Source organism: Eleutherodactylus coqui, chromosome 1 (genome assembly GCF_035609145.1).
Source record: "Eleutherodactylus coqui strain aEleCoq1 chromosome 1, aEleCoq1.hap1, whole genome shotgun sequence".
NCBI classification, from domain to species: Eukaryota; Metazoa; Chordata; class Amphibia; order Anura; family Eleutherodactylidae; genus Eleutherodactylus; species Eleutherodactylus coqui.
Genome location: NC_089837.1, coordinates 94,414,297 through 94,441,589, shown reverse-complemented (window position 1 = coordinate 94,441,589; position 27,293 = coordinate 94,414,297). Strand labels below are relative to the sequence as shown.

The window sequence follows — 27,293 nt, the reverse complement described above, 5'->3', positions numbered from 1 at the left end:
CAATACAACAATTACAATGTGAGGTATATTGGGTTTGACACAAATGGGTTGAGGGAGGTACAGGAGGTGCAGGGTTGGGGGGGGGGCAAGGCATGGGGAACCCAAGCAATAGGGAATTTCATGTGCAGATCAATTATTAGAAGGCAAACAGGGTGGGGCACCATAGGGAGGGACAGGGGACTAGGTCAGGAGATTTGGTATGCTTCCCTGAAGAGGTGCGTTTTTAAGGCACGTCTGAAATTTCGTGCATCGGGAATTGTCCGGATGACTTGGGGTAGAGCAATCCAGAGGATGGGTGCTGCTCTGGTGAAGTCCTGTAGGTGAGCATGTGAGGTTCGTATTACAGGGGTGTTTAGTCTGAGTGTGTTACAGGATCGGAGTGAGCAGGCTGGGTGGTGTACTGACAGGAGGGAGGCGATGTATGCTGGCGCAGCGCCATGCAGAGCTTTGTGAGTGCGGTAGCGGAGTTTAAATTTAGTTCTGCAGTGAATGGGCAGCCAATGGAGCGACTGGCATAATGCAGAGGCATCTGAGTAACGACTGGATAGAAAAATGAGCCTAGCTGCTGCATTTAGTATGGATTGGAGTGGAGCGAGTCCGATGCGGGGAAGGCCAATGAGTAGCGAGTTGCAGTAGTCAAGCCGGGAGTGGATGAGGGCGACCACGAGTGTCTTTAGCGTGTTCGTGGTTAGGAACGGACATATTTTAGCAATATTTCTGAGGTGCATGTGGCATGTTTGGGCCAGAGATTGGATATGGGGGGTAAAGGAAATGTCAGAGTCCAGTGTGACACCAAGGCATCGGGCATGCCGTCTGGGAGTTATGATGGTGCCAGACATTGGAATGCAGATGTTTAGGGGAGGTCGGTTGGAAAGTGGAAAGTCAAGGAGGTCAGTTTTAGAGAGGTTTAGTTTGAGAAAAAGGGAGGACATAGTGTTGGAGACAGCGGACAGACAGTCGGTGATATTTTGGAGGAATGGTCCAGAGATCTCACGAGAGGAGGTGTATAGTTGGGTGTCGTCAGCGTAGAGATGGTATTGGAGGCCAAATTTGTGGATGGTTTGTCCAATTGGGGCAGTATAGATAGAGAAGAGAAGGGGACCAAGGACCGAGCCCTGGGGTACCCCAACAGTGAGAGGAAGTGGAGCGGAGATAGAACCCGCAAAGGAAACACTGAAAGAGCGGTCAGAGAGGTAGGAAGAGAACCAGGAGAGAGCAGTGTACTTTAGACCAATAGAGCGGAGCATAGTGAGAAGGAGGTTATGGTCGACAGTGTCAACTTTCTAAGAGAAAACAGATACAAAATAGAAATGTAAAAGTTCGGCCTTCTCAACATCATTCTTAACCAATTCACCATTTTCATCTTGTAAGCATCCGATAGCATCTTTGACGTTTCTTTTGCTTTTGACATACTCCAAAATCCTTTTTCTATTGCTTTTGGTCTCTGTTGCAAGCCTCAATTCATTATTAGCTTTAGCTTTTCTGACAGCTGCTCTACAGTTTCGGCAGACCACATTATATTCTTCTTTAGATATTCCCCCCTCTTCCCATTTGATAAACATTTTTCTTCATTTTTAACATGTGTGCAAGTTCTGTGTTCATCCATCCTGGTCTCTTTAAATGCTTCTTCTTTTGGGGATTGTTAACAATTGTGCTTTGAGAATCTCATTTCATAATATTTTTTCAACCTTCTTGGACATCTGTCCTTAAGAACATCCAGCCATTGGATTCTTCCTAGCCTCTTTCTGAGTTCATTAAAATCTGCCTTTCTGAAATCGAACCTTGAGGTCTGAGTTTTCTCAGGTCTTCCTCCCCTTTTTATCCAAAATTCAAGAATAGCATGAACACTGCCTCCCAAGGTCCCAGCCACCCTTACTTCCTCAACAATTTCCTTCCTGTTGGTAAGTGAGGTTAGCACACACTGTTAACTTTGGATAAGTTAATCACTGGGAACAGACAGTGACTGGAACTTTTACATCTTGTTCGCACAAAATACAACGTCAAACACCAGTGCAGGAAGACAGTTTATAAGACAGTCAGGGGGAGGACACGGGATGAAACTGGGCATACACTTGAGCTTTCTGTATGACTCCACTCCTGGACACTCACACTCCAAGATATAGGAGAACACCGGATGGGGGACACAACACTCCACAGACGCTCACTTGAGATTAGTAGTTTGGGTTCTGCCTGGCGACTCCTTTCTGCATTCATGCTTTAAACATGGATCCTGGAATTGCGAACATCAGAATACCTCTCCTCAGCTTTCATTCTCTTCACAACATGAGGGTTGATGGTACCCCCATGTGTCTGGCACTCTCTCTTTCTCAAGGCACCCAGAAGAACAGAATAGACTGCACTCAGAGGAAAATGGACTGTCTGACTCACTACTTGCAAACATATATATAGGGTAACATCACGTCACAAGACAAATTGTTACATTTTCCAGACATATCCCAGCCATTTTCAGCATTAACCTCTTACATGCTGCAGCTGTGCAATACACATACCTCTAGACAAGACACTTCGCACAGTGCATCCACACTGAAGACACTACATGTATGACAATTATGGAGGGGCCAGACATATGTTTTTCGGGCCACTACACAGGATATCCAACAATCACAAGGATAGGGGTCCTGAAGTTAGTTTCTGCACTAAGATCTTGTCACAACTGGTAGGTCACTTCAGTCATTTGTATTACAAAATTTATATACTCTGGCGTGCCATTGGCCAGGACCTAACTTTGAGTTAGGGTTACGAGGAACAGATGCCTGTTTGGAGATGCTGTATTAAGAAATATATTGCCCTAAATATGTGGCACCTGGCCTAAATTTTGCTTCATTCTAAAAGAACTTTGATTTTTTTTTTAGATCTCAATTTAGCAGATCTGAGTCCCTGTCAAAAAGAACGTCAGCATGTACCCAAAGGAGGACAACCCCTTTTAGGAGCTTTTGTGCCCGAGTGTGATGAATGGGACAATTATAGTCCAAAGCAATGTCATGGCAGCACCGGTTACTGTTGGTGCGTTAATGAAGATGGTAAAGAGATTGATGGCACAAGAACTCCACCGACACAAAAATCTCCTACGTGTGAAGATCAAAGTAAGAAATAGTTCTCAGTTTTAGGGCTTATTAACATGAGCGTATATTGGCTGCGTTTTCATGGCTGGCCGATATACGCGACCATCTGATGCATTGATTTCCAATGCATCACTTCAGATAGCCGACTTGAAAAGATAGCGCATATGGTGCGCATTCTGGTCGGCCGTTTTAACGCCGGATGGAAAAGTTAGTTCTGGAACTATCTTCTGGCTGGAATACGGTGGCCAGTCCCCTGGACTCCTATGTAAGGCTATGGGAGCTGCTGGAAAAGGGAGGTGGGAGGGATTTTAGTTCCCTTCCCCTCTCTGCTCCTTGCCAGCTGTCTGCAATGGGAAGGGGTGAGAGCTAGTGTGCTAAGCTCCCGTCCCGCCCCTTCCCATTGCTGGCAGCCAGCAAGGGGCGGAGGGAGGTGGGATTTTAGCACACTAGCTCCCGCCCTATCCTGCCCCCTCCCATTACAGACAGCCGCCAAGGAGCGGAGAGGGGGAGGAAAGGGGGAGGGAGTTTAGCAGCGCTAAACTCTCCTCCCACCCGATGGTATCCCGGGGCTCCACTGTATATGCGCCACAGCTCTGGCCATCTGAATGGGTGCTAAAACGGAAGATGCAGCAATGACTTGGCCATGGCTGCCTTTTGTTCATGTGATTTTTGGATGCACTGCGGCCATGACGTGGCCGGACGAAAATCCCAGCACTCATGTGAAAGAGACCTTATTTTGTAACTAGTTATATTTGTCATATGAATATTACACATCAACTGCTGTACGTTTGTGAATAGCACTAGACCACAATGATGGCAATAAATACACGCTGCTTAAGGCCGTTTCCATGCGGGCGATTTTCTTGCACAATTTCACCGCAATGCGACAGTGCGACAAATTGCATGTATGTAGAGCCCATTCTTCCACATGAGCGATATTTTGTAGCCTGCGACATGGCAAGACTACAAAATTGCAGTATGCTCTATACAGCCGCGCTTTGCGATGTTTTGTTGCCCATGTTTCCATATAGACCCTTCCTATGTGTTTCATCGCATCGCACGAAAACGCGGTTTTCATGCAATGCAACTTTTGCAGTAGGAAATCCCACTGTAAAAGCCCTAAAATAAACCCTAGTTGCATTAAAAAAAACACATACATCACCAAAGAAGCGCCACGTCTTCTCACGATCGCCGGCAGTTGTTTTCAGGCATCTTTTCTAATCAGGAAATGGAGAATCCCTGCCTCCAGGAAGCACTGCCTCTAATTGGCTGAGCCCCAAGTCGCTTAGCCAATCAGAGCCTGCTCTCAATGAACCAATTACAGCCATTCAATGAATGGCTGTGATTGGTTCATCGAGCACTGGGTCTGATTGGCTGAGCGCCTCAGCCAATCTAATTAGCTAAAGGTCCTGTATTTTTTATTTTATAATTGTTTTACCTTGTATGTGCATCATTTTAATTTTACTTTTTAGGTATCTTTTTTAAGCACTGCAACTTTTGTATTAAAACTTAAATCTTAATTAAGTCCGGTCTTTGTATGTTCAGAGCAATCACCTCTATTATGTCACCAGTCTAAAATCCTTCCTGCTTGTTCTTTGTGTTTTATTTAAATAGAAAGTACTCGTTGCTTGAGGCATCGCCACAGTGCCCTTAGAGGAAATAAACCCAAAATAGGGGCATATGTGCCAGAATGTGATGAAAAGGGTAACTACGTTCCAAGTCAGTGTCATGGCACCAAAGGTCACTGTTGGTGTGTGAAACCAAATGGTGAAACAATAGAGGAAACAAGAACTGCACCATACAAAGTTCCCACAAAATGTGAAGAATACATAGGTTTGTAATAGTCCATTCAATATTTGTTTTTGCACCCTCAATCTCTATATTGGGCTAAGTATGCCTTCTGATCTACCATTACTTATTGTATGTTATTCTTTGCACTTGTTTGTTGAGAAAGTTGCTGAACTTTTGGTTCATCATAGACGATACACTCAGTTTTTAACCACTGATTTTGCTGTTTCCCTAATGAATTGGCTGACTAACATAGTTTTACAAACAGCAAGTGTGGACCCACTGTGCAAACCAACCGGTTTGACTTTGGGCTACTCCTAAGGGCGTTATCCTGATGGCCCCCCGGTATTCACCCTTTAATCCCTACACAGGGATCTGGACTTCATCGCAGGAGACCAAGCAGGCTCCTACCTCTTGGAGTAGTCCCAGAATGGTTGGCAGCTGAACCCTGGAAGTCAGAGGCACCGGTGCAAAGCACCCTGAAACAGGCCAACCTATGAACAGAAACTAGTGCAAAGTCAGTGAACAAATGAATACAGACAAGAGTACAAGACAAAGAGCAGACAACAAAGTCAGAGACAGGATGGGTACAAAGAAAGGTAGACAACGAACAAACGCACACAAACAAGAGCCCAAAACAAAGAGCAGACAGTAAAGACAGAGACAAAGACCCATGTTGGGTGACTGATACACAACACAAACGAACACTCAGACAAAGAAGGCGAATCCCCAGCTCACTTAAATAGCAGGGTAATAGTCTTTTACCCTGCAGCTGGGCTGTGAGAACTAAGGAGGATTAACTCCAGCAGTGTTGATAAAAAGTACCCAGCTAAGAGCTATTCACACAGGAGGAGCAGAGCAATGCCCACATCTGCCTGAAACAGCAGACACGGGTAGCCAGCTTAACACATAATAGATGTAACGTTTCTCACAATAATGCCAGTGAAATAGCCTGCTAGCAAACACACAACCACAATCAAGTTTGGTGCTAGCTACTCTAGCCATAAACACCCAGGGACAACAAGTTATCTCCCTTTAACTACTTTTTAACTACTTGCCCCCCAAAAAGGCATCTATTTCTTATATCACAGAGATTTATTTTAAAGTATCACAACGAAAAAATAGTATACATTTTGTATCGCCCTAATTGTATTAAACCCTCAAAATAATGTTAACATGCCATTTTTACCACTCCATATATGCTGGAAAATTAACCCTCAGAAAATGGTGGAATTGCAGTTTTTTTCCACTTTACGCGGCTTAGAAATATTTCAAAGTTTTTCAATATATTATATGACACATTAATTGATGCTATTAAAAAAAATCATCTTGTATAAAACAAGCCCATATACAGCCAAATCAATGGAAAAATAAAATAAACTATGATTTTTTTAAACTGGGGTTGATAAATAGCAATGAAAAAACAAACAAATCTCTGATCCTGAAAAGGTTAAAGGGATATATACACGCAAACTAGAATACATTATATTCACTTGTCTGGATGTCTGTGTGCTCTGCCAACACACCACCCAACAAGTTCTTTTGGTGCCACCTCTGTCAAGGTGGCGGCACCTGACCTCACAGACAGTCACGAGAGCACAACCAGGTACGATTTATTAAAGTAAGATTTCAAAAACATGTCTAACTACTTCACCCCATTATCCTGTAGTGTTGATCCAGAGGAAGTCATAACAACCTCCATAAAGGGAGAAGACAATTTTCATCAGCTTGGGGCACAGTGGTGGTGGTGTGGGGGACACACCAGTCCCTTCCAGCTCCAAATATGGGTATGATAATTAATCCCTGGATCAATGACCTATCTCCAGTAATTTAATTCCCATAACTTATACCATATTAATTCCATATAGTGTCACAGTTATAGACTACAGTGAAACGCATTGGCTTTATACAGTAGTTACATGCAAGGACATATACACCAAAGAGATAGATTGTGCGGCTGCTATGGGGTCTTTGTAGAGAGATGGTTCAGCATTAGCAGGCACCATTCCCTTTTATGAGAACTTGCATTGGACTCTCTGCTCCAGAGGATCTTTGTTGCTAGCAAACAGGGTGGAGGGAAATTTTTCAAAAGGTTATGAACACACTGCGGAGGGGGAAAATAAACACCATGTCCATCTGTCCTGGAAGTCAAAACTCAGCATCAAAAGGGCGCATCTATATTCATCTTTGCTATGGGATCTTATCTCTTCTTTGTACATCACTGGTTGTATGTAACTGCTTTGAAAGAATTCTCACCGGGACCCCTCTACAGTCCCTCCATATGCCTCCACCTTCGTGCGGAGTGTGTTTTGTGTTGGATTCTATACAAAGCATTGTTTCTAGGTTAGAACATCTCAGTACACGAACAATACAAATGAGATTGCACATTAGTGCACCTAGTGTAGTGCTGTTGTGAGATCTAGAATTCAATAGATGACAACAGTTCTCAATCATAATCAAACTACTAACGACCACTTGACCGTGAGTATGTATGTTTGTGTGTGGGTGCTTATGATGCTCCGCCCCTGGTGACATCATCGCAGGTCCTACAACATATATAAAATGCAGAGCCTGACCGACAGAACAACACAGGGCCCTTGGAAAAATGAAAAAGAGAAAAATGAGGAAAAATGAAAAAGAAAATGAGAATACAACTAAGCCATTATTATCTCGGACACAACTCAGCGGTCCTGATAGAAGACACCGACCTACCTCCACCGCAGAGATCCGGTCGGCTGAAGGATCTGTGATGACGTCACTGCTGTGGGAGGAGCCACAGTGTAATTCAGTAAAAAAGAACCGATGGGTGGAAGGACCTGTGGTGATGTCACTCCTGTGGGAGGAGCCATTGTGCAGTTTGGTAGAAAGTACTGTATACTGGATAAGCTGACAGCAGCCACCAGCCACCTCTGATGATGTCACCATCATGTGATCACCGGTGTGGGTGGAGTCAGTGATCACATGACATGGGGCTGATCACTGTATCCAAGAGTCTGCTGAGCTGGTGATGTCTAGAAATCAACATGGATGTACCAAGCTGTGTGTGTGTGTGTGTGTGTGATGTGTGGGAATCAGGGCTTAGTCAGACGGGTGGTTTTTCGCGCGATTTGCGCATGCGCATGCGTCCGGCGATTTTATAAAACCATTGCTTTGCAATGGTATCGGACACATGAGCGCTTTTTATGCACTCGTCCGATAAATTATAGAACAGAAATCGCAGATCGCACCTATCTGCGATCTGCGATTCCTGTTCTCTTCTCTATATGCGCTCAATGGGGCCGGCGGCAGCAGCGCCAACCCCATTGAGAACATATAGTAGACAAATCATTCTCCTCTGCCACAGCTGTAACAGCTGTGGCAGAGAAGAATGATGTTTGCCCACTGAATTCAATGGAGCCGGCAATACAGCCGGCTCCATTGAAAGCAATGGGCTGCCGGCGAGCATGGGATGAATTTTTGGTAAGGGCTTAAATATATAAGCCCTTCCCTGCAATTCATCCAGAAATGTCTAAAAATAAAAAAATATATACTCACCTTGTCCCGGCAGACGGAGTTCAGTGCGGCCGGCCGGCAGTTCTCCTGAACTGCTCTCTGTAGTATTCAGCAGCCGGGGATTTAAAATCCCCACCTGCTGAATGAACTGCCTGTGTGTGGATGTGCATGTGTGTGGATCATAATAGTACCATGTTGCACAGCTGTGTGGCGCCACCAGAAACACTGGTAGTATAATTTCCTAATAATTACTAGTCCTATTTAATATGGGTAAGCGTCACACTATAAAATCAGCAGAGCCACATTATCAGCAGAGAAGATAATATGACTAAACTACTGTCGGTTATTATCTATCCATTTTTAGCAAAGAATCTACCCTGCCTGAAAGAACGCCAAGAAGCCCTTGGAGGAGGGCACCCCTTACCAGGAGCCTTTGTACCCAATTGTGATGAGAAAGGCAACTACAACCCAAAGCAGTGCCATGGCAGCACCGGATACTGTTGGTGTGTTAATAAGAACGGTCAGAAGATTAATGGTACAGAAACTCCCCCGGGACAACCATCTCCAACATGTGAAGAAGAAAGTAAGACACAATGCACAGTATATTTTATAATTGGTCATTTCTGATTTATGCATAGTGCACTTCAACTGTTGTATATACACTGAATGGCTACTAGAGACATCGGCCCATTCACGATTGTAGCTTCCTTGTATGGAAATTAGACATGTGACCCCCGAGTGTAGCATAAAATTAAGTGAGCAAGTTTTCTGTGGATCAGTTTCAGTGTGAACCCATCTGAATGGGAAAATCAAGCAAAGTAGCTGACTTTCAGAGGGGCCTGGTTATTGGTGCTAAACTAGCCAGGGTCAGGATTTCAAAAAGTGCCATCTTTCTAGGTTTTTCTCATACAACGGTATGGGCAGAATCCTGAGAAACAAGGGGCTAGAGGAGGATGTTAAGAATCCTACTGATGATCAGGAAGTGCTGCCAGGCAAACTGCAGCCGAATACAATGCTGGTTCTTTAGCACAGATGGGCTATAACATCTGATGGCGAGTTTCAGTCCCATTGCTGTCTTAGGCCTCATGCACATGGCCCGGTTGGAGACCCTATACTCACTTATCCCGATCCACTGCGAGTGTCCCGCCCGGCGAGCCAGCGTGCATGCGCAGTGCAGGGCATGATGTGCCGGCGCTGGCCTATGACGCGGATTCCCGCGATACTCCACAGTGCCCACTGCACGGAATATTGTGAGACGGACGGCTTATATGGACTGCAATGGAAGCTGTCCATGTGATTTACCGCACAAAATAGAACATGCTGCGATTCTCCCCCGCGAGTGGAAAATTGCAATCTGAGAATCTTTTAACACAGCACGTCTATAGGCTGACATTGCTGCAGAATCCACGGTGGGCATCTGGCTGTGAATTCTGCGGCGATAATCCGTCTGTGAGCATGAGCCCTCAGAGAAATAGAAAAACAAGACTTCAGTGGACAAAAATTGGATTACTGAGCAGTGGAAAAACGTCACCTGGTCAAATGCATCCAAATTTGTGTTGCACTAAGTTGATAGGAGGGTCAGAATTTGGCACAAGCAGAATAAATTGATGAACCCTTATCAGCTGTTCAAAACATGTCAGTAGCTCCATCTAAGGGTGGCTTTACACGAGCGTGTTTTTGTGCATTCATACGCGCGCAGAAAAATACTGTTCTGTTAGAATCAATGCATTCCCTATGGTGTGTACATATGTCTGTGTTTTACAGGTGCGTGCCTATAAAGATAGGACATGCGTGCACCATAGGGAATTGTTTTTCAGGGAAAAGCTTTACATATAAGCTCTTCCTTGAAAAATAAAAAAAAACCTTACCTGTCCGCCGCTGCCGTGTCCCCCGCAGGGATGAAGAACACATCTGCCGCATGTGGCAGATGTTTCCTTCATCCCCATGAGGAAAAAGACTTCCCTGCTGCACCTGCCACATCTGTGACAGATGCAGCAAAGGAATTCATCCCTGTGGGGGATAAAGAATTCCCTACCACAGCTGTCATAGATGAGGATCCAGCTGCCAGCATCCTGTAATTGTTTTTCATCGTTTTTATGGCTGTGGGCATTATCCTTTAAGCTTAAGAGTTATCTCATGATTACAAGTAATCCCTCTATTAAATCATGCAAAATCAAATTTTTCTATTGCAATCATTTTTAAGAAATGTTCTTGTGTCTACATCACTGTTACATACTTGTTATGGTGCCCTCTGCTGTTCTTTCTATTCCTTTTCAGAATGTCCACCTAATGTGACCAAGTGCTGATTCTTATTGGCTGGTCTGCATAATTACAGGAAACCCTTCGGATGTGTAAGAACATCCGAGTGATGGTACTGGGCCACAGGCAATGAGAATGCACTGGGCATATGAGGTGAATGTTCTGAGAGGTGAGCAAAAGAGCAATTTTTAAAGGGTCACTTTGATTTTTTTTCCGTTCATTATGTAACTAGCCCCCCAGTATACATAAGCTAGTATTACCTTGGTTAGTTTTTAATTTCTATCTGAAACTCCTGGAGTCCTTCTCCTCAGGTTGGTCGTGTGATCTCATTCTGACTACCTGAGAATTACTTGGCTTTATGTTCTTTCAAGAAGTCAGTTTTGCAGTCAGCATAATTCCTGTGTGATGACATTACATGGACTCTACTACACAAGCTCTTAATAGAGGGGACAGAAACTTCTGTCACGGTACTGCTGTTAATAAGAGACTCCTGCCACAGAGTTATAATGGAGGATGTCACAGTTCAGCCTGCTAACTGTATAATTAATGTCTGTAATTTATTTAGGTGAATATAAAATACAGACGGTTATGGCAGTGTCCTCCCAGCAGGCAGAGATGATGCTGGCCCTAGCTGGTCATGTGATGCTGTGCTGATGCATCATGGGAGTGTTAGCGGAGCATAGAGAAAGTGAGCAGGCATACATATCAACATCAAGGTGATAAGTCACAGATAGGAGGCTGCACTGCATGGAAGTGACTACAATATATATAGAAGACATCCTGAGTATAACAGGCAATCAGGTGAAAGGGCAGAGATGGAAAAATGTGTTTTAGGCTGAGTGGCCCTTTGAAAATCATTCCAATTAAAAAAAATGTTATGTTTAGCATAATTTCATAGAGAAATCTAAAATTTACTTGTAGGATAACTGTTTTAATGAAACTAAAATTAAATACATGAGACATTCTCATTAGTAAATATCTTGATTTGCTGCACATGAAGAACTGTGGGGTCTTCAGGTTCGGCTTTGCTGCCCTATATTACTGTGGAGACATTTCCTACATATAGCATTCACATGATAACATACATGTACCTCAGGCTTATAGGGAATACAATCCAGCTTGAAATGTAAGTTCAAAGTCCTTCTTGTGATTTATTTAAATAGAAAGTACCCCTTGCTTGAAGCATCGCCAGCGTCTGCTTGGAGGAAACAAACCCAAAATAGGGGCATTTGTGCCAAAATGTGATGAAAAGGGTGACTACATTCCAAAGCAGTGTCATGGCAGCACCGGCCAATGTTGGTGTGTGAACACAGATGGTGAAGAGATTGCCGGTACAAGAACCGGACCAGGCAAAGCGCCCCCAACATGTGAAGATGCAGGTTTGTATTCATACATTCAATATGTGTTTGTTGTGTCTTCAGTCTCTATATTGGCCTGGGTATGCCTATCTCTTCTACTATTACTTAGGCCACGTGCACATTGGTGGGTCAGAATCCAACCCTGTGCCCAGCCAGCAACAACGCATACCTGTCCTGTAGTGTTTTTATCTGTACTGTGGATGATCCGCACGCCGAGCCGTCGGATCATCAATACGACATATCACTATTATTCTGGGGGCCACTGTGGGGTGTCACTACTATTCTGGGGGAGACTGTGGGGTGTCACTATTACTCTAGGGGCCGCTGTGGGGTGTCACTATTACTACTGGGGGCCACTGTGGGGTGTCACTATTACTATTGGGGGCCGCTATGGGATGTCGCTATCATGTTGGGGGCAGTCGCTATTATCACTGGGGCCGCTGTGGGGAGTCGCTATTATCGCTGACCGCTGTGGGGGGGGGGGGTCACTGTTACCGCTGGGGGTGTCACTATTCCTGCTGGGGTATGTTTACATATAGCAGAAATGGGCAGGGCCACTTTAAAATAGACCGTGCAGATTTTGACTGCTTTTTGAATGCGAAAATGCTGCAGAATTTTCCGCTGAGGACATTCTGCAGTATTTCCGCATCCAAAAAGCAGTCAAAATCTGCACGGTCTATTTTGAAGCGGCCCTGTCCTTTTTACAACGACAGGGGGTAAAAATCATATATTGTGATAAGCCCCGCCCCCTGACATGTTGGCACTTTTCCATAAATATGTGGGTTTTGGATTGCAGTTTGGGCACTCGGTCTCTAAAAGGTTCGCCATCACTGATATATGTGGTATCCTGATCAAGTACATTAGTACTCCCTGCTGGCATAGCAGTTACAGACTAAAGGTTTCCTAGTAGCTTCTCTAGTGTAACCCTAGTAATACTATCTCATCTGGTTGTTCTACAACATTCCAGGTGTTATTTTTTTTGTTGTTGCTCTTTATTCTTTGTTTTGTTATTTGTTTAGCTCGATATTCGTCTATCTAGATTCGGCAATCTATATATATAAAATTGAATGTCTGTCTGGCTGTTTGTTTGTTTGTTTGTCCTTTATGTGCTACGACACCATTCATCCGATCGCCATGAAACTTTGGGAAGTTGTTGAGTACACTCCTGGGAAGATTATAGGCATAGTACATTTATGCTATGATAAATGGCGCACGTGCGAGCGTCATCGACAGTTACGCCCCCCCACGTAGATTGTTCGATTTCCATCATTGCCACTAATTCTCTCACTTCCCGATGTCGTAGAAACATGAAATTTGGCACAGGCATTGATTATGTCATAAATAGGAAAAGCTAATGGGTCCCAACTCGATTATTCAATTCTATGCGCCAAAGAATTAGCATCCAAATTTTACGTACGGAATCTAATTCTCTCACTTTCCAATGTCGTAGAAACATGAAATTTGGCATGAGCATTGATTATGTCATAAATAGGAAAAGGTTATCGGTCCCAACTCGATTATTCAATTCTAAGTGCAAAAGAATGAGCGTCCAAATTTTACGTATGGAATGTAATTTTCTCACTTCCCAATGTCATAGAAACTTGAAATTTGGCACGAGCATTGATTATGCCATAAATAGGAAAAGCTAATGGGTCCCAACTCGATTATTCAATTCTAAGCGCAAAAGAATTAGCGTCCAAATTTTACGTATGGAATCTAATTCTTTCACTTCCTGATGTCATCTGTATTTATAAAAAGGAATGTATGTCTGTCTGTCCTTTTTGCGCTACTACACCATTCATCTAATCGCCATAAAACTTTGGGAAGTTGTTGAGTACGCTCCTGGGAAGATTACTGGCACAGTACATCTATCCTACGATAGGTGGCGCGCGTGTGAGCATCGTCGACAGTTATGCCCCCCAGACAAAGATCGTTTGATTTCCATCTCAAGCACAAAAGCAAAAGGCATTACGAGCAACGGGATGAGTGTTCAACCAGAAAATGATGCATCCGCCGAACGTTTCGCAAGACAATTGCTGGATATTGAGAATGCTGAGGTAAAATAAAAGCTGTGCTGTGATTGGTTGCAATTTCTTATACTGCTGAGGTAAAATGAAAGCTGTGCTGTGATTGGTTGCTATTTGTTATACTGCTGAGGCAACATGAAAGCTGTGCTGTGATTGGTTGCTATATATTATACTGCTAAGGTAACATGAGAGCTGTGCTGTGATTGGTTGCTTTATATTATACTGCTGAGGTAACATGAAAGCTGCTGTGCTGTGATTGGTTGATATATGTTATACCGCTGAGGTAACTTGAAAGCTGCACTGTAATTGGTCGTTATCTAGATATATATATATATATATATATATATATATATATATATATAAAACGAATGTATGTCTGTCTTCGCAGCAGCGCGCGATGGGTAAGCTAGTAATTAATAAAAGGTAAATTTTAATAAGTATTCTGACTCAATAACATGGCTGCAAGCATATCGGTTGAGGTAACTGCTCTTGTAGTTATGAACCAGTACTCACACCAGGTACTGTATATGTTGTCAGACAGCATCCAACTCGACTGCAGAGGCATGTGAGAAGATTCCAGGGTTTATTCAGGTAGAAATCTTATAGAATGCACATTCAGCAGAAGGTAAAAAGAATGATGATGAGCCAAAGCACAGAGTAGAGACTAACACGTGGGCTATAGACAGGAAACTCCCTAGCAGGAGGAAAAGGAGGAGTTATGCAACACAGGGGGGTACAGAGAACCAGGAGGGACAAACTAAAGAAGGCAAACACTTGCAGATACAGTACAGCTTATACATGTCAATGAATAGAGTCAGGTAGATGAGACATGACAATAAGCAATAGTGAATATTAAGGGGCTTTTTGGGGTTGATAAATAGCAATGAAAAAACAAAAAATCTCTGATCCTGAAAAGGTTAAAGGGATATATACACGCAAACCAGAGTATATTATATTCACTTGTCTGGATGTCTGTGTGCTCTGCCAACACACCACCCAACAAGTTCTTTTGGTGCCACCTCTGCCAAGGTGGCGGCACCTGACCTCACAGACAGTCACGAGAGCACAACCAGGTACAATTTATTAAAGTAAGATTTCAAACACATGTCTAACTACCTCACCCCATTATCCTGTAGTGTTGATCCAGAGGAAGTCATAACAACCTCCATAAAGGGAGAAGACAATTTTCATCAGCTTGGGGCACGGTGGTGGTGTGGAAGACACACCAGTCCCTTCCAGCTCCAAATATGGGCATGATAATAAATCCCTGGATCAATGACCTATCTCCAGCAATTTAATCCCCATAATTTATACCATATTAATTCCATATAGTGTCACAGTTATAGACTATAGTGAAACACATTGGCTTTATATAGTAGTTACATGCAAGGACATATGCACCAAAGAGATAGATTGTGTGGCTGCTATGGGGTCTTTGTAGAGAGATGGCCCAGCCTTAGCAGGCACCATTCCCTTTGAGCTGGACTCTCTGCTCCAGAGGATCTTTTTTGCTAGCAAACAGGGTGAAGGGAAATTTTTCAAAAGGTTATGAATAGAGATGAGCGAGCATACTCGTCCGAGCTTGATACTCGTTCGAGTATTAGGGTGTTCGAGATGCTCGTTACTCGTAACGAGTACCACGTGGTGTTCGGGTTACTTTCATTTTCTTCCCTGAGAAATTTGCGCGCTTTTCTGGCCAATGGAAAGACAGGGAAGGCATGACAACTTCCCCCTGCAACGTTCAAGCCCTATACCACCCCCCTGCAGTGAGTGGCTGGCGAGATTAGGTGTCACCCGAGTATTAAAATCTGCCCCTCCCGCGGCTCGCTACAGATGCATTCTGACATTAGTTCAGGGAAAGTGGTATCTTGGTGGAGCTGCTATAGGGAGAGTGTTAGGAGTATTTTAGGTTTCAAGAACCCCAACGGTCCTTCTTAAGGCCATAGAAATCGCAGATCGCACCTATGTGCGATCTGCGATTTCTGTTCTCTTCTCTATATGCGCTCAATGGGGCCGGCGGCAGCAGCGCCGACCCCATTGAGAACATATAGAAGACAAATCATTCTTCTCTGCCACAGCTGTAACAGCTGTGGCAGAGAAGAACGATGTTTGCCCATTGAATTCAATGGAGCCAGCAATACAGCAGGTTCCACTGAAAGCAATGGGCTGCCGGCGTGCGCGGGGATGAATTGTCGGGTAGGGCTTAAATATATAAGCCCTTCCCTGCAATTCATCCAGAAATGTGTTACAATAAAAATATATACCAGCGTATAAGGCGACGGGGCGTATAAGACGACCCCCCAACTGTCACCTTATACGCCGGGAATACAGTGGAGCAAAGAATAAAAATCATTACTCACTTCTCCTGGTGTTCTGCGGCGCTGCTGCAGGCTGTCGCTCCCTCCTGGTTCCCGGCAGAGCATTGATTTCTCTACGAAGGGCTTTAAATCCCCGCCTCCAGAAACACACGTGCCTTCAGCCAATCACAGCCAATGACAATGATGTCATTGAATGGCTGTGATTGGCTGTGTTTCTGGAGGCGGGGATTTCAAGCCCTGCGTCCAGAAAGCAATGCTCTGCCGTGGACCAGGAGGGAGCGACAGCCTGCAGGAGCGGCGCAGAACGTCAGAAGAAGTGAGTAATGATTTTTATTCTTTGCTCCACTGTATTGCCGGCGTATAAGGTGACAGTTGGGGGGTCGTCTTATACGCCCCGTTGCCTTATACGCCGGTATATATTTTTATTGTAACACATTTCTGGATGAATTGCAGGGAAGGGCTTATATATTTAAGCCCTTCCCGACAATTCATCCTGCGATCGTCGGCAGCCCATTGCTTTCAGTGGAACCTGCTGTATTGCTGGCTCCATTGAATTCAATGGGCAAACATCGTTCTTCTCTGCCACAGCTGTTACAGCTATGGCAGAGGAGAACGATCTTTACGCTGACAGTGCGGGGGGGGGGGGGCACTCTTGCCGCTATTGTGGCTTAATAGTGGGACCTGGGAACTTGAGATGCAGCCCAACATGTAGCCCCTCGCCTGCCCTATCCGTTGCTGTGTCGTTCCCATCACATTCTTGAATTGCCCAGATTTTCACAAACGAAAACTTTAGCGAGCATCGGCGATATACAAAAATGCTCGGGTCGCTTATTGACTTCAATGGGGTTCGTTACTCAAAACGAACCCTCGAGCATTGCGAAAATTTCGTCCCGAGTAGCGAGCACCTGAGCATTTTGGTGCTCACTCATCTGTAGTTATGAACACACTGCGGAGGGGGAAAACAAACACCATGTCCATCTGTCCTGGAAGTCAAAACTCAGCACCAACATGTGGCATCCATATTCCTCTTTGCTATTAGGTCTTATCTCTTCTTTGTACATCACTGGTTGTATGTAACTACTTTGAAAGCATTCTCACCGGGACCCCTCTACTGTCCCTCCATATGCCCCCACCTTCATGCGGAGTGTGTTTTGTGTTGGATTCTATACAAAGCATTGTTTCTAGGTTAGAACATCTCAATACACAAACAATACAAATGAGATTGCACATTAGTGCACCTAGTGTAGTGCTGTTAGTTCTGAGATCTAGAATCCAATAGATGACAATAGTTCTCAATCATAATCAAACTACTAACGACCACTTTACCGTGAGTATGTTTGTTTGTGTGTGGGTGCTTATGATGCTCCGCCCCTGGTGACATCATCGCAGGTCCTACAACATATATAAAACGCAGAGCCTGACCGACAGAACAACACAGGATCCCCTTGGAAGGGGAGGACAAAATTAACAAAATGAGAATACAACTAAGCCGTTATTATCTCGGACACAACTCAGCGGTCCTGACAGAAGACACTGACCTTCCTCCACCGCAGAGATCCGGTTGGCTGAAGGATCTGTGTTGATGTCACTGCTGTGGGAGGAGCCATTGTGTATTTCAGTAAAAAAGATCCAATGGGTTGAAGGACGTGTGGTGATGTCACTGCTGTGGGAGGAGCCATTGCGCAGTTTGGTAGAAAGTACTGTATACTGGATAAGCTGACAGCAGCCACCAGCCACCTCTGATGATGTCACCATCATGTGATCACCTGTGTGGGTGGAGTCAGCGATCACATGACCAGGGGCTGATCACTGTATCCAGGAGTCTGCTGAGCTGGTGATGTCTAGAAATCAGCATGGATGTACCAAGCTGTGTGTGTGTGTGTGATGTGTGGGAATCAGGATCCATATGGAAGAGCTGTGTGTGGGATATGTGTGGATCATAATATCTACCATGTCGCACAGCTGTGTGGCGCAACGCGTAAACTGGGAGTCTACTTTCCTTATAATTACTAGTCCTATTTAATATGGGCAAGCATCACACTATAAAATCAGCAGAGCCACATTATCAGCAGAAAAGACAATATGACTAAACTACTGTCGGTTATTATCTATCCATTTTTAGCAAAGAAACTGCCCTGTCTGAAAGAACGCCAAGAAGCGCTTGGAGGAGGGCACCCCGTACCAGGAGCCTTTGTACCTGATTGTGATGAGAGAGGCAACTACAACCCAAAGCAGTGCCATGGCAGCACCGGATACTGTTGGTGTGTTAATGAAAAAGGTCAAAAGATTGTTGGTACAGAAACTCCACCGGGACAACCATCTCCAACATGTGAAGAAGAACGTAAGACACGGATCACAGTATATCTTGCAATTGGTCATTTCTGATTTATGCATAGTGCACTTCAACTGTTGTATATACACTGAATGGCTACTAGAGACATCGGCCCATTCATGATTGTAGCTTCCTTGTATGGAAATTAGACATGTGACCCCCGAGTGTAGCATAAAATTAAGTGAGCAAGTTTTCTGTGGATCAGTTTCAGTGTGAACCCATCTGAATGGGATAATCCAGAAAAGTAGCTGACTTTCAGAGGGGCCTGGTTATTGGTGCTAAACTAGCCAGGGTCAGGATTTCAAAAAATGCTAACTTTCTAGGTTTTTTTCATACAACGGTATGGACAGAATCCTGAGAATGATGTGCTCGGGGAAAAACATCCAATAAAAGGGGATCCCGTAGGCATGAACAACTTGTAGACAAAAGGGGCTAGAGGAAGATGTCAAGAATCCTTCTGATGATCAGGAAGTGCAGTCAGCAAACTGCAGCTGAATACAATGCTGGCTCCTTAGCACAGATGGGCTATAGCAGCAGATGGCGAGTTTCAGTCCCATTGCTGTCTTAGGCCTCATGCACACGGCCGGGTCGGAGACCCTATACTCACTTATCCCGATCCACTGCGAGTGTCCCGCCCGGCGAGCCAGCGTGCATGCGCACTGCAGGGCATGATGTGCGGGCCCTGGCCTATGACGCGGATTCCCGTGATACTCCACAGTGCCCACTGCACGGAATATCATGGGACGGACGGCTTATATGGACTGCAATGGAAGCTGTCCATGTGATTTACCTCACAAAATAGAACATGCTGCGATTTTCCCCCGCGAGTGGAAAATCGCAATTGGTCTCCGCTCATGGGCAGGGGAGAATCTTTTAACACAGCATGCCTATAGATTGACATTGCTGCAGAATCCACGGTGGGCATCTGGCTGTGAATTCTGCGGCGATAATCCGTCTGTGAGCATGAGCCCTAAGAGAAATGGAAAAACAAGACTTCAGTGGACACAAATTGGATTACTGAGCAGTGGAAAAACATCACCAGGTCAAATGCATCCAGATTTGTGTTGCACCAAGTTGATAGGAGGGTCAGAATTTGGCGCAAGCAGAGTAAATTGATGAACCCTTCTTATCAGCTGTTCAGAACATGTCAGTAGCTCCATCTAAGGGTGGCTTTACACGAGCGTGTTTTTGTGCGTGCATACGCGCGCACAAAAATATGCTTCTGTTAGAATCAATGCATTCCCTATGGTGTGTGCACATGTCCGTATTTTACAGGTGCGTGTCTAAAAAGATAGGACATGCGTGCACCATAGGGAATGCACGCATTGTCTTCAATGGAGCCGCGGCTGCTGCCGGCACCCCTGAATTGTTTTTCAGGGAAAAGCTTTACATATAAGCTCTTCCTTAAAAAACAAGAATTTTAGTGTAAAAAAAATAAAAAATTTTAAAAACTTACCTGTCCGCTGCTGCCGTGTCCCCCGCAGGGATGAAGAACACATCTGCTGCATGTGGCAGATGTTTCCTTCATCCCCGCGAGGAAAAAGACTTCCCTGCTGCACTTGCCACATCTGTGACAGATGCAGCAAACGAATTCATCCCTGTGGGGGATAAAGAATTCCCTACCACAGCTGTCACAGATGAGGATCCAGCTGCCGGCATCCTGTAATTGTTTTTCATCGTTTTTACGGCTGTGGGCATTATCTTTTAAGCTTAAGAGTTATCTCATGATTACAAGTAATCCCTCTATTAAATCATGCAAAACCTAATTTTTCTATTGCAATCATTTTTAATAAATGTTCTTGTGTCTACATCACTGTTACATACTTGTTATGGTGCCCTCTGCTGTTCTTTCCATTCCTTTTCAGAATGTTCACCTAATGTGACCAAGTGCTGATTCTTATTGGCTGGTCTGCATAATTACAGGAAACCCTTCGGATGTGTAAGAACATCCGAGTGATGGTATTGGGCCACTGGCAATGAGAATGTACTGGGCATATGAGGTGAATGTTCTGAGAGGTGATCAAAAGAATACCAGAGAATGTGCCAGCAACACTCAGACACAGATGCAATTTTTAAAGGGTCACTTTGATTTTTTTTCGTTCATTATTAGGGATGAGCGAGCATACTCGGAAAAGCACTACTCGCTCGAGTAATGTGCTTTATCCGAGTATCGCTGTGCTCGTCCCTGAAGATTCGGGTGCCGCTGCGGCTGACAGGTGAGTCGCAGCAGGGAGCAGGGGAGAGCAGGCGGGAGAGAGGGAGAGAAAGATCTTACCTCCGTTCCTCCCCGCTCTCCCCTGCAGCTCCCCGCTTCGTGCCGGCACCCGAATCTTCAGGGACGAGCAGAGCGATACTCGGATAAAGCAAATTACTCGAGCGAGTAGTGCTTTTCCGAGTACGCTCGCTCATCCCTATTCATTATGTAACTAGCCCCCCAGTATACATAAGCTAGTATTATCTTGGTTAGTTTTTAATTTCTATCTGAAACTCCTGGAGTCCTTCTCCTCAGGTTGGTCGTGTGATCTCATTCTGACTACCTGAGAATTACTTGGCTTTATGTTCTTTCAAGAAGTCAGTTTTGTAGTCAGCATAATTCCTGTGTGATGAAATTACATGGACTCTACTACACAAGCTCTTCATAGAGGGGACAGAAACTTCTGTCACGGTACTGCTGTTAATAAGAGACTCCTGCCACAGAGTTATAATGGAGGATGTCACAGTTCAGCCTGCTAACTATATAATTAATGTGTGTAATTTATTTAGGTGAATATAGAATACAGACGGTTATGGCAGTGTCCTCCCAGCAGGCAGAGATGATGCTGGCCCTAGCTGGTCATGTGATGCTGTGCTGATGCATCATGGGAGTGTTAGCAGAGCATAGAGGAAGTGAGCAGGCAGACATATCAACATCAAGGTGATAAGCCACAGATAGGAGGCTGCACTGCATGGAAGTGACTACAATATATATAGAAGACATCAGCAGAGAAGATAATATGACTAAACTACTGTCGGTTATTATCTATCCATTTTTAGCAAAGAAACTGCCCTGTCTGAAAGAACGCCAAGAAGCGCTTGGAGGAGGGCACCCCGTACCAGGAGCCTTTGTACCTGATTGTGATGAGAGAGGCAACTACAACCCAAAGCAGTGCCATGGCAGCACCGGATACTGTTGGTGTGTTAATGAAAAAGGTCAAAAGATTGTTGGTACAGAAACTCCACCGGGACAACCATCTCCAACATGTGAAGAAGAACGTAAGACACGGATCACAGTATATCTTGCAATTGGTCATTTCTGATTTATGCATAGTGCACTTCAACTGTTGTATATACACTGAATGGCTACTAGAGACATCATGATTGTAGCTTCCTTGTATGGAAATTAGACATGTGACCCCCGAGTGTAGCATAAAATTAAGTGAGCAAGTTTTCTGTGGATCAGTTTCAGTGTGAACCCATCTGAATGGGATAATCCAGAAAAGTAGCTGACTTTCAGAGGGGCCTGGTTATTGGTGCTAAACTAGCCAGGGTCAGGATTTCAAAAAATGCCAACTTTCTAGGTTTTTTTCATACAACGGTATGGGCAGAATCCTGAGAATGGTGTGCTCGGGGAAAAACATCCAATAAAAGGGGATCCCGTAGGCATGAACAACTTGTAGACAAAAGGGGCTAGAGGAAGATGTCAAGAATCCTTCTGATGATCAGGAAGTGCAGTCAGCAAACTGCAGCTGAATACAATGCTGGCTCCTTAGCACAGATGGGCTATAGCAGCAGATGACGAGTTTCAGTCCCATTGCTGTCTTAGGCCTCATGCACACGGCCGGGTCGGAGACCCTATACTCACTTATCCCGATCCACTGCGAGTGTCCCGCCCGGCGAGCCAGCGTGCATGCGCACTGCAGGGCATGATGTGCGGGCCCTGGCCTATGACGCGGATTCCCGTGATACTCCACAGTGCCCACTGCACGGAATATCATGGGACGGACGGCTTATATGGACTGCAATGGAAGCTGTCCATGTGATTTACCTCACAAAATAGAACATGCTGCGATTCTCCCCCGCGAGTGGAAAATCGCAATTGGTCTCCGCTCATGGGCAGGGGAGAATCTTTTAACACAGCATGCCTATAGATTGACATTGCTGCAGAATCCACGGTGGGCATCTGGCTGTGAATTCTGCGGCGATAATCCATCTGTGAGCATGAGCCCTAAGAGAAATGGAAAAACAAGATTTCAGTGAACAAAAATTGGATTACTGAGCAGTGGAAAAACATCACCTGGTCAAAATGCATCCAGATTTGTGTTGCACCAAGTTGATAGGAGGGTCAGAATTTGGCGCAAGCAGAGTAAATTGATGAACCCTTCTTATCAGCTGTTCAGAACATGTCAGTAGCTCCATCTAAGGGTGGCTTTACACGAGCGTGTTTTTGTGCGTGCATATGCGCGCACAAAAATACGCTTCTGTTAGAATCAATGCATTCCCTATGGTGTGTGCACATGTCCGTGTTTTACAGGTGCGTGCCTATAAAGATAGGACATGCGTGCACCATAGGGAATGCACGCATTGTCTTCAATGGAGCCGCGGCTGCTGCCGGCACCCCTGAATTGTTTTTCAGGGAAAAGCTTTACATATAAGCTCTTCCTTAAAAAACAAGAATTTTAGTGTAAAAAAAAAAAAAAAAATTTAAAAAACTTACCTGTCCGCCGCTGCCGTGTCCCCCGCAGGGATGAAGAACACATCTGCTGCATGTGGCAGATGTTTCCTTCATCCCCGCGAGGAAAAAGACTTCCCTGCTGCACCTGCCACATCTGTGACAGATGCAGCAAAGGAATTCATCCCTGTGGGGGATAAAGAATTCCCTACCACAGCTGTCACAGATGAGGATCCAGCTGCCGGCATCCTGTAATTGTTTTTCATCGTTTTTACGGCTGTGGGCATTATCTTTTAAGCTTAAGAGTTATCTCATGATTACAAGTAATCCCTCTATTAAATCATGCAAAACCTAATTTTTCTATTGCAATCATTTTTAATAAATGTTCTTGTGTCTACATCACTGTTACATACTTGTTATGGTGCCCTCTGCTGTTCTTTCCATTCCTTTTCAGAATGTCCACCTAATGTGACCAAGTGCTGATTCTTATTGGCTGGTCTGCATAATTACAGGAAACCCTTCAAACTGTCGAGGGTCTATTTTTGGATGCTTAATATGCTCTGTGGCTTTTACAACATCCTTCTCTGTCCATGGTCTGTATACTTCCATGGTAGCAGGATGTTGACCCCCCTGGCCATCATCTAGCCCACCCCGGGGGTTCGGGACATCAATCATAGGAAAGACATCCTTACTCTGTTGCGCTACTCGTTGAATCATTTGTCTCTCACTCCTGCGGGGGCCCTGGGTTACAGGAGTCTTGAAATTACTATCATCTAACAAGGAATCTATATGATGACTTGGCAACAAAGGAGCATTAGGTGTGGAATTTTGCCCGTATGGGGGTGGTTGGACACTATCCAAACCCCCATATGCAGCTACAGGGATAGGTGGCACAGTTTGTACGGGGGCAGACTAAATGATCATCTTCTTTATCTACTAGAGGCATCATTTCAGTCTTTGCTGCATTGGGTCTATTTTTTATCTAAGTATGGTGGGTTTGGGCTTCTTTTAACCAGGCTTCAGCAGCGGATAATCCGTATTTCTGCTGATCTTTAGTTGATTTTGTCCGTATTTTATCACATAATTCTTTACAACTATTAACTTTCAATTTATTTCTAAATCCATATTTCTTTTCCCACTTGTCACAATATTTGACATAGTCAGGATCTAACTTGTGCATGTACTTCTTATCCCCTTCAAGGACCTCCTGTTGTTGACAACAGCAACAGAGACATGCACAGGAAAATGCCTTACAATTTGTATTTCCCATTGTTAGTAATTATGTTCTTGGCGCCGATTTACAAGACAAACAACATAAAACAAGCCTCTGGCCACTAAAATATATAGTGAAAACGCAAAGGTCCCTTACCAGAATCGCTGCTTCGCTTTATACACGAAGACCCCCTTTCAGTTTCACCGAGTAGGGCCTGTGAACATCGAACACAATAAGGGGCTTGTCCGAAAACAACCTGCGCAGCAAGGTTGGTCCTTAATGTGTCCTAGAGGTCAATGCCCACGTATCGGATCCACTCATCTCAATCACTCACACATTCAATATAAGACAGCAATACAAATATTACAATATGTTAGTAGGCGGCCGCCCTCTTCATATTCTTAGTTACTCTATAACACAATATCAAAGAGAAAGTAATAGAAAGATAAGAAGTAAAGTTCCTGGACACCCCTGTGTCCCATGACGTCATCTAACCACTTTTTACGTGTCGCACGGAGTTAATTCTTTCCTGTAGCCTTCTCACAATGGCTATGGTCTCACATAGACTACTGCTATTGCCCCTTTGGCAACCCATTCGTCTATACTTCTCATTTACCTTACACATTTCACATAGACTACTGCTATTGTCCCTTCGTCTATACTTGCCTCTCATTTACAATACACATTGTAAATTCTACTAACACTAAAGTATACAGAAGAAGAAGAAGAGAGAAGAGAAGTTTAACCATTGTTATACTTACTACACGTTATCTGGGAGGCTTCTAAATTCTCCGGCTAGTTCGGAAAAACGTCACTGTTTCAGACAGGATGCCCGACTGGCCTCTAATTACGTCTAAGCAAGACGGAGGTCTTTTAATGATCGGAGAGTACTTCAGACCCACCTTTTCACAGCCAGGCTGCCCTCTCCCTCTGCAGTGAGTGATTCCGGCTCGAAGGACCAAAAATGTAAGGAGAATTTATGTGTTTATCAAAGAGAAGACGATCCCAGATCCCGTGCAGAAGTCTGGGCCCAGGAGAAAACACATCACACCAGCCTGTGCTGTATCAGATGATTTCTAATTTATTCTGAGGTGGACAAAGTATATATATCCTAAATGACATCACAGTAAAAATTATATACCTCCAGAAATGGATATAATATATGATAGGCTAAGATAAAAATGATTAACATAAGTTACACCTTCTAGGGTGTATCTATTACATACAATGAGACCATTATGAATTCAGGAGAAAGGAATGCATGTAATGCTTTACAGACCTACCCCCTGTAATCTATAGTTTCCTGTCTATAGATATGCATACATATGGGGTCTAGTAGACTCTCATCTTTCCTGAGAAGACATGGAGGCCTAAAGAAGGGTTATATTTAACCCTTTCACTACTCATACTAGTATCATGCTCTACAATGCAATATAGAATAATTAACTGATACATTGATCTACAATTTTCTTAACATTTTCCTCCCCGGTCTCCCCTGCAGCTCCCCGTTTCGTGCCGGCACCCGAATCTTCAGGAACGAGCAGAGCGATACTCGGATAAAGCAAATTACTCGAGCGAGTAGTGCTTTTCTGAGTACGCTCGCTCATCCCTATTCATTATGTAACTAGCCCCCCAGTATACATAAGCTAGTATTACCTTGGTTAGTTTTTAATTTCTATCTGAAACTCCTGGAGTCCTTCTCCTCAGGTTGGTCGTGTGATCTCATTCTGACTACCTGAGAATTACTCGGCTTTATGTTCTTTCAAGAAGTCAGTTTTGTAGTCAGCATAATTCCTGCGTGATGAAATTACATGGACTCTACTACACAAGCTCTTCATAGAGGGGACAGGAACTTCTGTCACGGTACTGCTGTTAATAAGAGACTCCTGCCACAGAGTTATAATGGAGGATGTCACAGTTCAGCCTGCTAACTATATAATTAATGTGTGTAATTTATTTAGGTGAATATAGAATACAGACGGTTATGGCAGTGTCCTCCCAGCAGGCAGAGATGATGCTGGCCCTAGCTGGTCATGTGATGCTGTGCTGATGCATCATGGGAGTGTTAGCAGAGCATAGAGGAAGTGAGCAGGCAGACATATCAACATCAAGGTGATAAGCCACAGATAGGAGGCTGCACTGCATGGAAGTGACTACAATATATATAGAAGACATCAGCAGAGAAGATAATATGACTAAACTACTGTCGGTTATTATCTATCCATTTTTAGCAAAGAAACTGCCCTGTCTGAAAGAACGCCAAGAAGCGCTTGGAGGAGGGCAGCCATTAATAGGAGCCTTTGTACCTGATTGTGATGAGAGAGGCAACTACAACCCAAAGCAGTGCCATGGCAGCATCGGATACTGTTGGTGTGTTAATGAAAAAGGTCAAAAGATTGTTGGTACAGAAACTCCACCGGGACAACCATCTCCAACATGTGAAGAAGAACGTAAGACACGGATCACAGTATATCTTGCAATTGGTCATTTCTGATTTATGCATAGTGCACTTCAACTGTTGTATATACACTGAATGGCTACTAGAGACATCGGCCCATTCATGATTGTAGCTTCCTTGTATGGAAATTAGACATGTGACCCCCGAGTGTAGCATAAAATTAGGTGAGCAAGTTTTTTGTGGATCAGTTTCAGTGTGAACCCATCTGAATGGGATAATCCAGAAAAGTAGCTGACTTTCAGAGGGGCCTGGTTATTGGTGCTAAACTAGCCAGGGTCAGGATTTCAAAAAATGCCAACTTTCTAGGTTTTTTTTAT

At 44.2% G+C, this 27,293-nt stretch overlaps 1 protein-coding gene across 3 annotated transcripts in view; it reads left to right on the top strand.

The window, feature by feature from the left end:
* LOC136622626 (saxiphilin-like) overlaps positions 1-27,293 on the top strand; it is a 261,639-nt gene that overhangs the window by 14,209 nt on the left and 220,137 nt on the right. For all 3 annotated transcript variants that reach the window (XM_066598113.1, XM_066598110.1, XM_066598111.1), the window contains exons 4-10: positions 2,874-3,104; positions 4,698-4,916; positions 8,728-8,946; positions 11,786-12,001; positions 18,448-18,666; positions 21,691-21,909; positions 26,750-26,968. In XM_066598113.1, the coding sequence (XP_066454210.1) occupies positions 2,874-3,104; positions 4,698-4,916; positions 8,728-8,946; positions 11,786-12,001; positions 18,448-18,666; positions 21,691-21,909; positions 26,750-26,968 (1,542 nt within the window). The remainder of the gene's footprint in view (positions 1-2,873; positions 3,105-4,697; positions 4,917-8,727; positions 8,947-11,785; positions 12,002-18,447; positions 18,667-21,690; positions 21,910-26,749; positions 26,969-27,293) is intronic.